The sequence below is a fragment of the Arvicanthis niloticus genome, chromosome 6 (genome assembly GCF_011762505.2).
Source record: "Arvicanthis niloticus isolate mArvNil1 chromosome 6, mArvNil1.pat.X, whole genome shotgun sequence".
NCBI lineage: Eukaryota > Metazoa > Chordata > Mammalia > Rodentia > Muridae > Arvicanthis > Arvicanthis niloticus.
The window spans coordinates 55,643,668-55,659,476 of record NC_047663.1 but is presented as its reverse complement, the minus strand read 5'-3'; the positions used below and the strand labels follow the sequence as shown (position 1 = coordinate 55,659,476).

Genomic DNA, 15,809 nt, shown 5'->3' with positions numbered 1-15,809 from the left:
ATTTTGCTATGTCTCTGGTACTAATTTAATGACCAATATGGCTTTTTTCTTTAGTGTTACCAATGACAACAGGTACTTTGCAAACAGAACACATGGCCTCTTTTTCCCTCATGCTCCTGTGTGAGGCCATTAGGAAAACCTGTTCTTTCTTGTTGCTGTTGTGCACAGCTTCTAATGGAGGGCATGCTTAGGTCACTTTGCCAGCTGTTCACAGAATCTGGAGGCCAGTTGAAAGCTCTACCAGTCTCTCTCTGTGAGTTGGCATTCATAGGATAGACTTTCTAGGCTATGAAAATCCTTGTGTTACCTTGGCCTTGAAAAGTTAGGAAGAGTATTTAGCATGGCACCATTTTTTAAGGTCAGGCAACCTGTGCTCAAGGTCAAAGACTGATCAAGGGACTGACAGAAGAAGCAGGGAACATTGGTTTCAGTATAACTTGTCATAAACTTAAAAGGCAGTAGAAGATTCTTGAATTTGAGTATGACAGTTTAGTCAATTATTGTGAAGAGTGGGAACACAGCTAGGAAATATGCTGAGCTGTCTTAGAAGAACTAAAGGAAGAAGGAACACTTGACTTGGGCACGAAGAGGGAATCTAAATTTCAGAAGCCCAACTTTGTACAGCACCTGTCAGATGGCAAAAGCCTAACGAGACACTCATTTTCTTCTTCTTCTCAAAGATAAGAACATTAGAAGCTGAGCATCGCCCACTGAAGGGACAGAAACTTGTATTGTCAGAGAATGCAGCAGACCCTAGAGATCTATAAAGAATCAAGTCTTATGGGAACAAGAGCACACCTTGGCTCCACATTTTACACACTCACACACACCAATGTAAGAAACAAAACAAAACAAACAGGAGTTGATGCCTGCTAAGCTTTCCTTTAGCACGAGCCCCATGACTCTGGAAGAGAAGTACATCAAAATTTCAGCAACATTTGGTTTCGCAGACTATTGCGAAAGTTCTTTTGGAAACATTCTCTTCCAAAGATTCATCTGAATGTGAAATTAACAGATGTGGATTTAGAAAGCCAGCTAAGAGTAACACCACCATGGCAGGCACCAGAAAGGAGTGCTAAGTTGGAAAAGAAAGTCATAGACAGAAAGAAAAGAAAGTAGCCCAGCAACTGAACAATACATGCTACCTATGCATGAGCGATGACTACCACCATTCTGAAGAACCCAGAAAAGAACACCATAATTGGTTCCTGTCAAACAGTCACTGTGGGAAGATATTTCTGTAAGCATCTATGGATTCATTTGAAGGATTTTTTTTGTTTTATTATTTTTTTTCATTTGAAGGATTTTAAGTAGACAGTTGACACAAAGGTTTGTGTATGGCTGCCACTGACAGGATTGTGACAAACAATGACCTCTTGCAAATCGCCTCTCCTCCTTTGTGTTGCCTCCTTGCATCTGAGTTCAATTTAGAACCTTAACTGTACACACAAAGGAGGACCTAAAAGATATGCCTTGAACAGTAAATAAAAGAATGGTCGTCCCCTGATGTGTTCCACAAACACTCCTAGCAAAAAACATTTCTTTGGAATAAAGGTATAACCTCCTAAAGTAACTGTTAAGGTCTGGAGTCATTTGAAATTCTAGGTCCCCGCATGTTTGCTTCAAACAAAACTAGTTACCACCATTCAGGGTAGTGGTTCTCAAACTTGGCTACACAGGAATCATTAGAGAAGCCTTACTTGATACTGATGCCCAGGTCTTACCCCTAAGGGTCTAATTTAGTGGGTCTTCAGGACAGACTGAGCATTGGGGGCTTTCAAAGCTCTGCATTCAAAGCTCTGCATGGTGATTGTAGGCACATCCTGCTATAGAGCCACAAGCTTAATTATGTTCATATCATGTGTAGTTTAGAGTCCCATTTTTGCCTGCCTCTTAGTAATAGCATCTTGTGTTTTACAGATCCAATGGTGGCTTTAGAAGGTGGCAGCTGCTTAATAAACATTAGATGGTTGACTGGTGAGGGCAGGTCCTTACTAAAGGTGATGTAAAGGGGTACAGAGATAGACTAGGAGGGAAGCATATGGGTATCTTTACTCAGAAGGCTGGTAATAGGCATGATTGTATGTGATTGTAAGACACAATTCAAAGCAGCTGGAGGAGAGGATATCCAATTTTCTCATCACAAAGAAATAAACAATTTTGAGGTAAGGTATATCCTCAATATTCCAAATTGAACTTTATATGAAGTACAAGTGTGCCAAAGCATTATACCATGTCTCAGAAGGTATACAGTTATTACCTATCAACTAAAATAGATTTTTTTAAAAAAGATTAGGCCAAGACTTGAGACTTTTAGTGTTAAAATTTGAACAGTAGCCCACCAGGACAGCAGGACACCAACACACCATGCCTAAAAGTCAACACTTTCAGCAACTATCTTGTTAATTCCAGCAACTTCCTATGAAGAGATTGCTATTATCATCTGGAGCACAAACAGTATCAAACAGCCTGATGTGATACAGACATGGATAGCAGACCTGGAGAAATCTCTTAGTTCTTCTGTATGCTTTCTCCATTTAGAGATGTCTAAGTCTAAAACCACAAAACTGAGCCCTGGCTTCACCTCTGAGGTAAGACCTGGAGGGTAATCAGTGCATGGAAAGATGAGGCCCCATAGACATAATCCCAGGAGAATGCTTCAGGGCACTGTTCTGACTAGTGTCTCAGGGGCACACTGAACAGGAGACAGGGAAGCAGGGAGCCATGAGCCACCAGCTATCTAAAAGTCTGATCAGTAAGAAGCTGCTTATGCAAAATGTGTGATTACCAACAAACAGGTACCACAGGATTACCAAGTGCAGAGAAATGTCCTCAGATGTTAACCTCTAAAACTTAAACTACCAAAATGCCTTCCAACATTATTTAAGCATTCTAGCAACTGGTTTTAAAAATGTGTGCTTGAGGCAGCTGGCGGTTGGGGGGTGGAGGGGGAAATACATACATGTGATATGTGCCTGTGTGTTTTCTAGTAACTACCTGTTAAGCCCAGCCAAAGAACCAAATTCTGCAAATTCAGAATTCTAATTTAGGAAATCCTAACCATTTTATCATAATTCCTTGACAAGCCCCTATAATTCCTTCATTAACCAGGAGGTGTGTGTGTGGGGGGAGGTCATAAGAAGCTTCTAAATCTTCTTGTAAGTCTAAAGGGAGGATGGTTGTCCAGTCCTTCACACAGGTGGGACTAAGACTCCACCCACTTCAGTACTGTACTGTAACTAAAGGACCTATATGGAGAAGGGAGGACTGTTAGCATGCCTTTCTCTGCTGCAAGAGCCAAAACATAAGATCACGACCCTCACCCATACCTGAAGGGAGCTTCTTTGCGGAACCTCTCCTGGAATTGCTGCTGCTCTTCATCAAAGGCTGAGCACCGCTGGCGGAGGAGGGCCACTTCATTTGCCTGCAGAGGGGCCACCTGCTGCCTCACCGTGATGGCCATCTTCTTTATGTTCTTCCACTTCTCAGGAAGTTCCTGTGAAGAACACCTGGGAGTGCTCACATCCATACTGCTCCCCCATCCCCTACAACCTGAGACTCCACACCACCACTTCTTGCTTTCACCCCTGCTGTAAGGCTCACTGGGATTTACTGGTCTCATCTTTAACTCTGCATTGTCACTCCACTCCTCCCTCACTTACCTTTCCAGTTGTTTTCTCTTTCCACACTCATCTGCTTTGGATACAGTACTACCCCTATACCCTTCAACCTCTGACCTAGTAACCCTTGCCCTTTCCTATAGTCCTTAATGGTGTTTGGTTATTTTCTTGAGTTTTTCCCCCACCCCAGACCTTCTTAACTGCACTAAGATCTGATTTTTTCCCCCAAATCAAATGTTTGGCTCAACCTTTTGTCAGAGAATGGGTCAGAACAGGGATGATATTCTAGTTAGATTTTTTTTTTTTTTTTTTGTCAACTTGGTATAAGCCAGCATCCTATGTGAAGAGGGAACCTCAACTGAAAAATGCCCCCATCAGATTGGCATGTAGGCAAGTCTGTGAGGTATTTCTTGATTAATTATTTATATGGGATAGCCCCCTGTGGGTTGTGCAAATGATATTGTATGGTACAAGAAAAGCAGGTTGGGTAGCCAGGGAATAACCAATAAGCGGCTCTCTTTCATGGTATCTATTTCAGCTTCTGCTTCTAGTTCCTGCCTTGAGTTCCTGCCCTGGCTTCCCTCAGTGATGCGGTGTGACCAATGAGCTGTCAGATGAAATAAACCCTAATCTGGGCTAACTATAAAAAATCAAATTTCAAAACAAGAAGAGTTGAGTTACATTTAAATCTGGGGTAAAATTGGTATCCCCATGAGTTTTGCTACTACAATTTTTAGTAATTATGAATTCCCTAAAATGATAGACATTACCTTTATACTTTATCATCCTAAGGCATGGACCTTGTATCTGGAGTCATCACTGAGTCATTCTTCATTTACTTTGACCCCACCTACCTGCCCTCTGAAATCCTAAGACTCTCCTTCTGGCTTGTAAGGAATGGTTAAACGCACTGACCTCCAGTTGCTTAAACACAGCTTCTGGCAGCTCTTGTTCGTAGGACTTCAGCAGTTCAATTGTTTGCTTCAGGGGTTCAAACATGTCATCGGTGCTGTTCTGCCGCTCTTTAAGGGTGACAAGGTGTCCCATGATCTCAACCAATCCTTGGAAATCTCCTTTCTCCACCCTCTTGAGCAAACCACTTTCGGTGCTTGTTATGAATGCATCAAGGTCAGCCAGGCTGGAAGAACACGAAGCACAGGACTGATCTTCTTGTGCTCCTCTAGAGGAAGGCTACTGATATCTCTAACAGGAGCTATTGTCACAAAAGCCCACCATGGGCCTGGCACTTGGACGGGCCAGCCCTGTGATTAATGTGGCTTTCTTCACCAGTGTGCAGGTTATAAATGATGAGGCAGCCCTGGCCTCTCAGGATATGTGACACATGAATGCAATGTGTGTTGCTAGGTAGGATCTTGGAACAGAAAAATGTATGTGTGGGGGGCAACGTATGTTGTCATGATACCTCTATGGATTAGTTACTACTTCTTCATCAATGATAACTCATGGTGTTTGATCATGTACTGTGGCTAGACAAGATGGTTTCTTTTGGAAAAGGAAGCATAAACAGAGATTCTTCATGCCGTTTCTATAACTTTTGTTAAGTCCTAAATAATTTTAAATTATTTTTTAAAAGGCAAACATGAGGGCTGGGCATAGTTGTGCATACCTTTAATGCTAGCAGTTGAGAGTCTGAGGCAGATGGGTCTCTGTGAGTTCGAGGCCAGAATGGTCTATATAGGGAGATCCAGGAAAGGCAAGTCTACACAGAGAGAACATGTCTCAAGAGAAAACAAAAACACAAACAAATACAAGAAAATATGTTCTTACCTCCAAATTGTCTCTTCTCTGTCTCTCTCTTTTACACACACATACACATACACACACACACACACACAGAGAGAGAGAGAGAGAGAGAGAGAGAGTTATTAGACATGTCACTATGGCTAAGACACTTAACCTCTCAGGCCCTTGGTTTCTTTACCTAGAACATTAGAAGACTCATCCTGTCTCACTAGCTTTTATGAGAAGTAAGTGAAGAACATTCTGTAATTCAGCACGTATTCAGTGAGCATCCATCCATCAGGAGAGAACAAACCAAAACCAACCAACCAACCAACCAACCAACCAACCAACCAACCACAGAACACATATACAGAAATGCCCACAGATGTTTCAGTGTAAAACTTCAGAGGAGGAAGAGGAGGGAGAAGAGAAATACTTATACTAACAGCAACTAGTAGCAAAAACATAATAGAAGCCAGGGCATCATGAAACAAGTCCTAAGATAATATTCCAACAATCTAAAAAAAATGACTGTCTAAAAATTCTTTTCATATTTTTTAAGTAACAAGAGCAAAATAAGTATGCTCAGGTGAGGAACGGAGTTCCGTCAATAGAGCCTTCTAAAGGAGCTGCTTCTAAAGGAGCTGCTTCTAAAGGAGCTGCTAGTGGATATACCCATGGCCCGTGATATGAATGGATCTACATAAAACAGAACAGGACAACGAGGTCTAGGGATGTGGCTCAATAGTGTAGCACTTGCTGGCATGCCCATGCCTGGTCTGATCCCCAGCACTGCATAACAAACTGTAATATTTTAAATAAGATTCAATTTGAGAGGGTTAAAGAAATGTTGGAAAGTGATCTAAATGACAAGAAATGGAAGGATATATTCTGGTGGATAAATAATAGAATGACATTCTTGCTGTTTATGTGTGTGTGTGTGTGTGTGTGTGTGTGTGTGTGTGTGTGTGTGTGTGTGTGTGATGGGGCATAAATCCCAGGGACTTGCATATGCTAAGTGAGTATTTTATCCCAGAGGTCTATTTTCTACCTTCTGCACTGGTTTTGAGAAGAGTGACAATACCAATGCATTTACCCATTAAGCAGTGCTGGTTAAAAGAGTCTTCAGAACTGTACAATAGTATAATAGGTAAGCTAGCAGAGGGGAAAATGAGATATAGAAATGAAAAATAAAGTGTTCAACTCAAAAGCAAAGGAGAAAGGATTGTAAAAATAAAACAAATCATACCCAATAAAATGCTAGAATTAAACTAAAACACAGCCCAGTGAGTGAAGTGAACAAAGCCCACTATGAAAGGTGAACATGCTAAAAGCACTTTAAACATTCAGTTATGCCAATCATAAAACTTTCTTCTAATGTAATTCCATGGCAAGGTTGAAAGCCAAAGGATAATGAGATACTCCAGGCAAGTAGCAATCAGAGGCAAACTGCCTTAGGGATGTTTATGTCCAGCATAGCAGACTTTAACTACAAAGACAGTGCCAAGGTGAAGAAGGCTCTGATAGTCACTTAAAGGTTTCGTTTACAGGATGATATATAAAACAAGCCAAGTGGTGTAAAGTCATACAATATAGGACAATGGGACCGAGTTCCATGGACAGTGCAGATAGTCTAGATAGCCTCAAAACAGAAGATGTGAGCAGAGTGAGCTCAGCAATTGATACATTAGGCAGAATAAATTTTAAAAAGCTGCCAGGAAACAGAAGATTTCACCAAAATAGTTAAGAAGCTTGAGCAAATAGCAGGGACATAGAGTATCATGTCAGTTACAGAACATACTCTCTTCACCTGTGCACACAACAAAAAACAAAACAAAACAAAACAAAACAAAACAAAACAAAACAAAAAACCTGACTGTGGTGCCTATGATAGACATCAACATGTTCCTAATGCTTGTCATTATATACAGCACAGTGCAACTCAGAAGTAAAGCACAGAGCAATCGAACAAACACCATTAAGATGAATGTTGACTATTTAGAAGTAGATCATGAAGAAATTATTGCATAGGAAAGGCAGGCATGTAGGTAAACCGCCACACAGAAGGGAACTTATGATTTAAATTTTAAACTAAAAGCATTCAAAAAAGGCCATGGACTTAAAATAAATGAAGCTAAGAAATGGAAAATAAACCCAAAGGAAGCAATACTTACACAAAATAATAGATTGTTGAAATAAATGTCAAGCTATAACAATGGAAACAATGAGTGTATGAGGTAATTCTTTGTAAGACTAATCAGAAGAAGAGCCAAAGAGAGGAATCAAAAATCAATAGAAATGAAAAAAGCCGGAATAGATGAGATAAGATGAAACTATACATTTCATGACAGTAATATGATGACTAATGAGTGATAGATACATTTATAGAGTATGACTTCATAATGACAAGAAAAAAATCCATATCTTTATAACCATTAAAGAAATTGTAGTTAAACATCTTCATGCAAAGAAAATTACAAGCCCCAATGACTTTATAAAAGATTTAAATCAAACTCCCAAGGACAAAAGGATCCCAACATCACACAGCTCTCCCAGAGAATAAGCAAGGAGAACTGAACCCAAACTTGTTTCCCAAAGCTGGCAAAATCTAGATCCAAAATGAGACAAAAAGAGTAAGAAAAGGCAGACAAGAGGCCACAGTTGTCACACACAGGAATTGCAGCACCAAAAAAAGACCTGGCAGGTAAGCTCAGCCCACAAATAGATCAGAACTGACGCTTTCCAATGCACTTACTTTAGCAATGCTAGGTGACTTGATATTAGAAATCACACAATGTTCTATGATGAACATTTTGAGGGATTAAACAGAATTATTATGGAGTACTTAGAAAAAGCACTTGAAAAGATTATACTTGCACTTACACTAAATACTCTTAACAAATATGACAGGAATTCTTGATCAATTAGGAGGATTCACACATAAACACATACATACATATACATACCACACTACTCACAAACACACTTTCACAGATACCACACTGCATACTCCATACATATATATACATATTATATTTATACACACTCACATGCACATTCACGCATAAATACCCACACAAACATATGTACCACCTGTACAACACACACACACACACACACACACACACACACACACACACACACACACACCAAATATAACTCACTGGTAAAATTCTTTTCAAGGTCAGGGTCAAATGTATACCTATCAACACACCTGTTTCAATAAGTAAACATGAAGTCCTGACCAGTATAATAAAATAAGAAATCTAGATAAACACAATGACTGAAGAGAAAAAAATGAAAATCATAAAATTTGTATGTGTGGCTATATACATAGGAAACCCTAGAGCGTCAACAAGTCATTTATTAAAATTATTAAGTAAATTTAGCAGGATATCTTGAAAAAACTAGTATATTTAAAAAATTATATTTTCATCTAGATTATGACTTCAAACTATTTTGAACTAGGAATCAAAAAATACTGAAGAGTAATCTTAACAAAATCATCTGTGAGCTAACTTAAAGGTAAGAATTATACAGTTTTCTTGGCAAACAACAGTGGCAAGAGTGGGAAAAAATCATATCCTTACCAGGGACACTCATGCTATATAAATAACAACCCCCAACTCACCTATGGTTGGTACAGATTTAATGAAAAATTGCAATGGCCCCCTTTCTTTTACAAAATGATAGATAAATTTTATATAAAAAAGAATGGCTAAGAACTATCAAGACATTTTTAATGAAAGTGAATGGGTGGAGACCATTAGATATCAAGATTTATTACAAAGCTACAGTAATTGAGGTTTTGTCATATTCATGAAAGAATGATCTATTTAATGTGAGAAAGAATGTTCTAAAACTTTTAGAATATAAGAGAGTACTCTTGGGATCTCCAGGCAGAAAGAGAATTTGTTCAACTAGACAAGAGAAAAAGAACCCAATGCAGAAGATAGATGTATTTGACAAGGCTGAATCTAGAAATTGTTCGCTAAACACAATTATCCTTCTGTCTACATGGTAGGTTGTTGGTTTCAGGATCACTTGTGAATAGCAGATGTAGGTGGCAGTTCTGATGCCCTCTGATCAGGAATCTGCCTGTGAACCCTGAAGGTCCTGTTCCCCAATTGGTTCTTGATCAATCAATAAAGATGCCAGTAGCCAACAAGCTAGGCAGAATAGGTGGGACTTCCAGTGCCCCCCAACCCACCAGGCATGCTAGCAGACACAAGGGAGGAGAGAAAGATTTGCCATGCTTTAGGAGGAGAAAGATCCCTTGTATGAGGTAATCATAAATAACCTAGGGAGGGATGATTTGAAGTTCAGGATAAGATTTGCACAGGGAGGAGGTAAATGCCACTCTGTTGTACAAAAGGAATTTGGATGTCTAGGAATTTGATTATAGCATGTAGTTCCTACTACCCCACCTTAAGCTCTCAGTGGACCATGCTATCTGTCCCATCCATGTTCCCTTGAATCCACGGATGAAACACACACATGTGCCTCAGCCTTGTGAGATCATGGGCAGAATGGCCATCGGCTGCTTCCTCAAATGGGCCTTGGGTAGCAGGCAGGAAATTAGAAACACAACTAAGCTGAGGGAAGATTTAGGGTGCTGAACTAGGAGTAAAGGTACCTGAGCATCTAAAGCTGAGGGCGGAGTTAGAGGTGTTGAGCTGGGAGTAAAGAGAAAGACAGGCTAGCCAAGAGAGACTTAGAAGAGTCCAGCCATTGAGCTAAAGCATATTAAAAAATAAGCTAATGTGTGTGTGTGTGTGTGTGTGTGTGTGTGTGTGTGTGTGTGTGTTTTATCTGCAGATCTGAGGGAACCTGGGTGGGGCTGGTAGTATGGTCCACCCAGAGCTTAAGGTGGGTATAGTAGAAACTGCACTCTACAACCAAATTCATAGACATCCAAATTCCTTCTGTAAAACAGGGTGGTATTTACCTCTTCCCTGTGCAAATCTTACCCTGTACTTCAAATCATTCCTTTCTAGGCTATGTATGAGTACCTCATACAATGTCAACACTGTGTACATGGCTGTTATTTTATATTGTTTAGCACACAATGACAAAGACTGTACATGTTCAGTTCAAATGTAGCTTTTCAAATATAGTTTTGATGTGAGGTGGTTTGATTCTATACTGTAGACCATATAAATACAGATGGCTGCCTATAAATGGAGGGGGCAGATAGGCCACAAAACTAGAGACTGTATTGGGTAGTTGTATATTCATGTTCTAAATAAATTAGCAAAATATCACACATAGATATATAAGTAACACATATATATGTAACTTTTTAAAAGATTTTATTTTTAATTCATGTGTGTATATGTGCTGTATTTATGTTATGGGTTTTGTTATGAGTCATGGGTGCCATGCACACATACATGCACACACATGCATGCACACACATGCATGCACACACACACACACACACACACACACACACACACACACACACACACACAATGCACCACATATGCAGTACCCAGTTGAGACCAGAAGAAGGCATCAGATTTCCTGGAACTCGAGTTAGGTAATGTGAACCAAGCCACTATGTGCATTCTGGAAACCAAACCCTGGTCTTCTACAAGAGCAGCAAGTGCTGCTAACAATTGGGCCATCTCTCCAGATCAAACGTGTAAGTAAATAGCAACAAATGCAAAATCAAGTTCAACAGAAAAGGAAAGATAGGATACGAAAGAAAACAGTCACTAAAGATATGAAAAGATGACCCATCTATTCCTGATCAAAGTAATGTAAAGTGCTCCATGAAATACTATGGCACTCCCACAGAAGAGTCCAGAATGAAACAGACCAAGAGGTACTGAGGATGCTGGGACACAGAGAATTCTTCACAAGGCTATTCTCTACTGCAGTGTAGGTTTACCACAGCTGAGCTACCCTTGACCCAGTGACTCTGCCCATATGTAGATATCCTAAAGGAATGCCTACCCATACATATATTGCATGCAGATATGTGCATGTAACACTGCTTACGTCATCATTGCTAATACTGGCAAAGCTCCTGGAGTTTGTGGAGAATAAAGATAAGGGAGTCTGGGAGAAATGAAAGCATTAAGAACATATGTAAGTATGTGGAGACACTTCTACAAGCAGGTACTTTACCTTTCTGAATATGGGGCTGGTCAGAAGAAGAGTTCACTGTGGCTTCAGCTAGAAGAAATGGCTCAGGTGCAGATGTGGAGATTTAAATAGAGTCAGGATTTTTCAGGGTGGGAGTGGGAAGCTGTGGTGAACTGACAGATACTGAGAAGCTGGTGGAATCAATGGGTTGGAAATTCTGATTGGTCTGAAGAATTCTGCACGGTGGGGCTGCCAAATAAGTGAGGCAGAAATACCAGGTGTGGTCAGAAAATGGAATGCTTACCCCTGAGCTTTTGAGCAGAGAACAATTACTTCCCTATCTTTCTCTCCCATGCTGGGAGCAAAGCATACAAACAGGTGTAGCTGTGTGGCAGAGAGATGGGGCATGTAAGAGTCAACAGAACATGTCAAATGTTTGGAGACTCGAAGGGTATGCAAGGTCACTAGGATGATGGGAAAGGATGAGACTGACACTGAGGATGAATAAGTTAGAGCTTAGTAGGTGGCTTCAGCAAGGATGAGTGGCAGTTGGGACTGTCTGATAATCACCTTGGTGGCACTAGTGATGTAGGGAGGAAATGGAGAAGTGGCTTGTAAGCATCAAGTAATAGCAGGAAGTGCTTCTATCCTAGGCCCAGTGCTCAGAAAGATACAAAAGAGTCAGCCTCCATCTCAGAGGGCTATTGTAGCATCAGTTTCCTAATGGAACAAGCAGGTTCAGTTAGGAGTAGAAAGAAGGCAGGGTAACAGGGGACTTTGGCATTGTTTTGTTTGCTGAAGACTTAAGTCTACTGAAAGGTAGAAGAAGGAGTAGATTGGACCTCTCCAAGACTGAGTCAGATTAGAGTCATCCTAGCTAACTGGGGTGATAATAGAGGGCTAGACTTTGGACAGCAAGTGGCATGCATAGCATGAAAGGCAAGATGTGGTCCATCCAAGCCACTTAAAAAGGCAAAAATCACCTATTTCCTAAAACACAGCAGACACTCAGTAATAAATGGCTTTTATCCTTTTCTTATTATTTCTATTTTTATCTGGTTTTCAATGACACAATAAAATACTCTCCTTAAGGCTTGCAAAGTAGACAGAATCACTTGACTTCGTGTTTAATCTAAAACCACTTTGCATTGTCTATTTTCAGAAACAAGGAAGAAGGGTTAAAGGCAAGAGCTCAGATCTCCTAACTATTCTGCTGTGTGTTTATCCTTTTTAAACCAACTGTAAGGATCCCTGAATCTATGTGGTGGCTGTCCATATTAGCTCAATCACCATGCTTAACATCCAGTGCTTTTTATTTTGTCACTTACATAAGCTTACATCCCTTAAGGGACTACTGTGTGCAGGAAGAGTCCACCTTGAGAGAGCTTTCTTGAATGACAAACTCACCTTTCATACACAAAACTAACCTCAGAGTCTACCTCTTACACCAGGCTCCTATGTTCTGGCCATGCTCTTCTGTCCCTATCATCCTTGGGACAGTCCTGGGCTCCAGAGCCTACTAAAACTACTCAATCTCACCAATCCTAGATGAATTGTGTGCCTTACCCTTTCCTTCCCCCAGAAACCACAATAGGGGATCTTAGCCACTCTCTCCCTTTTCCTTGCCCAATACAAATGTTCCCTCCATGGACTCATGTAGCATGGCAGGTGTCTTCCTGCTTGAAAACTACAACAAACACAGTCTGTGATATGCTGTTCTCACCCTAATAAAAAACAAACTATACATCAAAAATGTGCCCAGTGTTTTATGGGTTACCAGGCTTACCAATGGGGGACCATAAAGCCTTCCCTTTGTGGTACTTTTTCTACAGGCAATTGTCACCACCATCAGCAATTCTTTCTCTTGCCTCCAGCTCCTTGGTTAGCAAAAGCTTTCCTGAATGTACCGAAACTGGCTGCTGCTTCCTAAGAAACCCTGTTCACCCCATGAAAATCATCTCCATAAGACTTTTCAGTCTCTGTATCATGCTGGAGCACCACCCTGGCAGTCTCTTGGATTTTTTTTTTTTTTTTTTTTTGGTTGGTGATGCCTCAGTTTTGCTCTCTTCTTTCTGCTCAGTGTTCTAGATCACAGATTAGAGGAAGCTCAGCACTGTTCAGGGTCAGCTCAGAATCCAGGAGTGGGGCTAGGCTGGCTTTCTTGCAAAGTCATCTGGAACACTAGAGGTGATCATCAGACAGAGGGGCTGTACTTTTTCTGCACATGAACACTTCTCAAGATTTAGAGTGGAGACAGATGGTGAGACTTTAGGGACAATGACTAAGATGGAGTGGCCAGGGGACTCTCAAGTAGGTAGATTGTCTATGCAGAGAACAGTGCTTCAGATTAGAGGATACAGTACTAGGTAGTTTGGGTCTCAGGAGAGATGGTCTCTTAGATTCTATGTGTGATGTTATTAGCATGGCACAGAGAGACACACAGGAGTCTGTGACTCTGATGACTTCCATATTGCACAGCCAGAGCATCTAGAGCAAGGGTGAAGTGATAGGAAATAAAATCTAAGATGAACTCTCTGCCTCCAAGGCTTAGATTCCACCATCAGAGTTGTGAAGGGAGTTAGATCTGTGACTATGGTCCCTAATGTTATTTACCATTTACTAGGTGCCTCTCCCCCACTGAGCACCACATGAAAAATTGCACAGACCATTATCTGGTGAACAAAGGAAGTGACAGGGCTGAAATTATCATGCTAGAGATGCCAACCAGCTGTTTTAATTTAATCAATGAATCAGCGGGAGGGAAGGGAGGGGGAAGATACAAAGAGGTTTCTATGCACAGCATCCCTGTAGCCTGAGATGCTAGTAGGTAGCCAGGACAATGGGTATTACCTGTTAGTGACAAAGTCAACAAGATGTTGCTTATACATGAGGCTCCACTTCTTTATCGTGTTCAGCAAAGATGCCTTGAAGGGTCTCACATCGACTCGCATCCAGCCATCAAACACCTTGGTAGGTTCCAGGCTGACCACCTCTTCATAGAGCTTTTCATAGGAGTCTATCTGGTCTTTGAAGTGATGGAGGAGGGGTGGATTCTCTGGGATGCCATCTTCGGCATGGGCTTCTATCTCTTCAGGTGTGAGTACATGCCCGAAGAGCAGAAACTGACCAAGGATCTCCTTCCTATCCTCTACATACAGGTAAGAATACTGGCTGAGCATATTCCGATAGCCACAGCAGAGGCTCATCATACTCTGCACCCTCTCCATGAGCACAGTCCGCAGGCTGGCTAAGTCAGCCATGTCCTCTAGGTCACCCTGGTGAAATGAGACAATGGCAGGGAGGTTACACTGGTGCTTAGTGGAATCACCCAGATGTGGAGGAAGGCAGGTGGTTGTCGTTCCAGTACCTGATAGTGAGGAGAGCCACTATGTGGGGAAAGCCGGGACACCAGGGATGGCACAGCAAAGATGCTAGTGACGAGACCCTGGACAATGTCATATAAGCACCCCTTCACCCCACAGTCCAGGGAAGGGTGGAAAACTAATTCTGGGGTGACAAGGTTGAGCTGTGCTTCAAATATTGGGGTGAGTCCAGGCTTGCATTCTGGAAAACAAAACAGCAGAAATGATTGTGAGCAGGGCAAGCGGACAAGGCACCATTTCCTAAAACCTGGACTCAAACATTTCTTTAGAGTGCAGAAAAACACAAATGTAAATTTTGCCTATAGAGGGGAGGGGGTCAACCTTGTGATGTTTTACCACAGGGAACTGCTGACATTCTGAATGAACCTGTTCTTGTATGGTGCTCTCCTGGGTGTCACAGAACATTTACTTTTCTTGTCTTGTCCTTGAAGAGCACACTCCAGTGACCAACCAACCCAAGCCATAGAATAGAAAATTCCCTTCTACATTCTTAACACCCTGTCTTGGGATGCTGCTGCTTTTCCTGAAGAAGAAACCGAGTTTCCAACCACACAATCCCACCAGTGTCCATTTCATGAGTGGGAGGGGTCTACCTACCCACATTCATACAGGAATGAACAACAAAAGGCTACAATCCTAATTTTTCTGTTCCTTTTCTGTAAATATGGGGCTTACTTTAATTCCAGTCTTGTGGTGATAAAAATTTTAAAAACAGTATAAATAATTCACAGATTCCTGATTACTTGCTAGATGAAGTTGCCTTGCTAGATTTAAGTCAAAATATAACATGGAGCACAGTGTTCTATGTATAAGACAAATACTTAAAGTTTTATCAGTAACCACCGAGTATCATGCATCTTTTGACAGCAGAAACAAGTGGGAGAGGGTTGTGGGCTAGACAATGTAGGCAGAGGAGTCTCCTGACTGAACCATTGCCTTCTTATTGCCTAGAAAACCAGCTTAAACTGGG

At 41.2% G+C, this 15,809-nt stretch overlaps 1 protein-coding gene across 1 annotated transcript in view; it reads right to left on the bottom strand.

Moving 5' to 3' along the window:
* The window catches only part of Dnah9 (dynein axonemal heavy chain 9), a 315,133-nt gene that overhangs the window by 238,841 nt on the left and 60,483 nt on the right, over positions 1–15,809 (bottom strand). Inside the window, exons 16-19 of the mRNA XM_076935264.1 lie at positions 14,824–15,020; positions 14,307–14,731; positions 4,536–4,758; positions 3,330–3,496 (exon numbers count right to left, since the gene is read on the bottom strand). Coding sequence (XP_076791379.1) covers positions 3,330–3,496; positions 4,536–4,758; positions 14,307–14,731; positions 14,824–15,020 — 1,012 coding nt within the window. The remainder of the gene's footprint in view (positions 1–3,329; positions 3,497–4,535; positions 4,759–14,306; positions 14,732–14,823; positions 15,021–15,809) is intronic.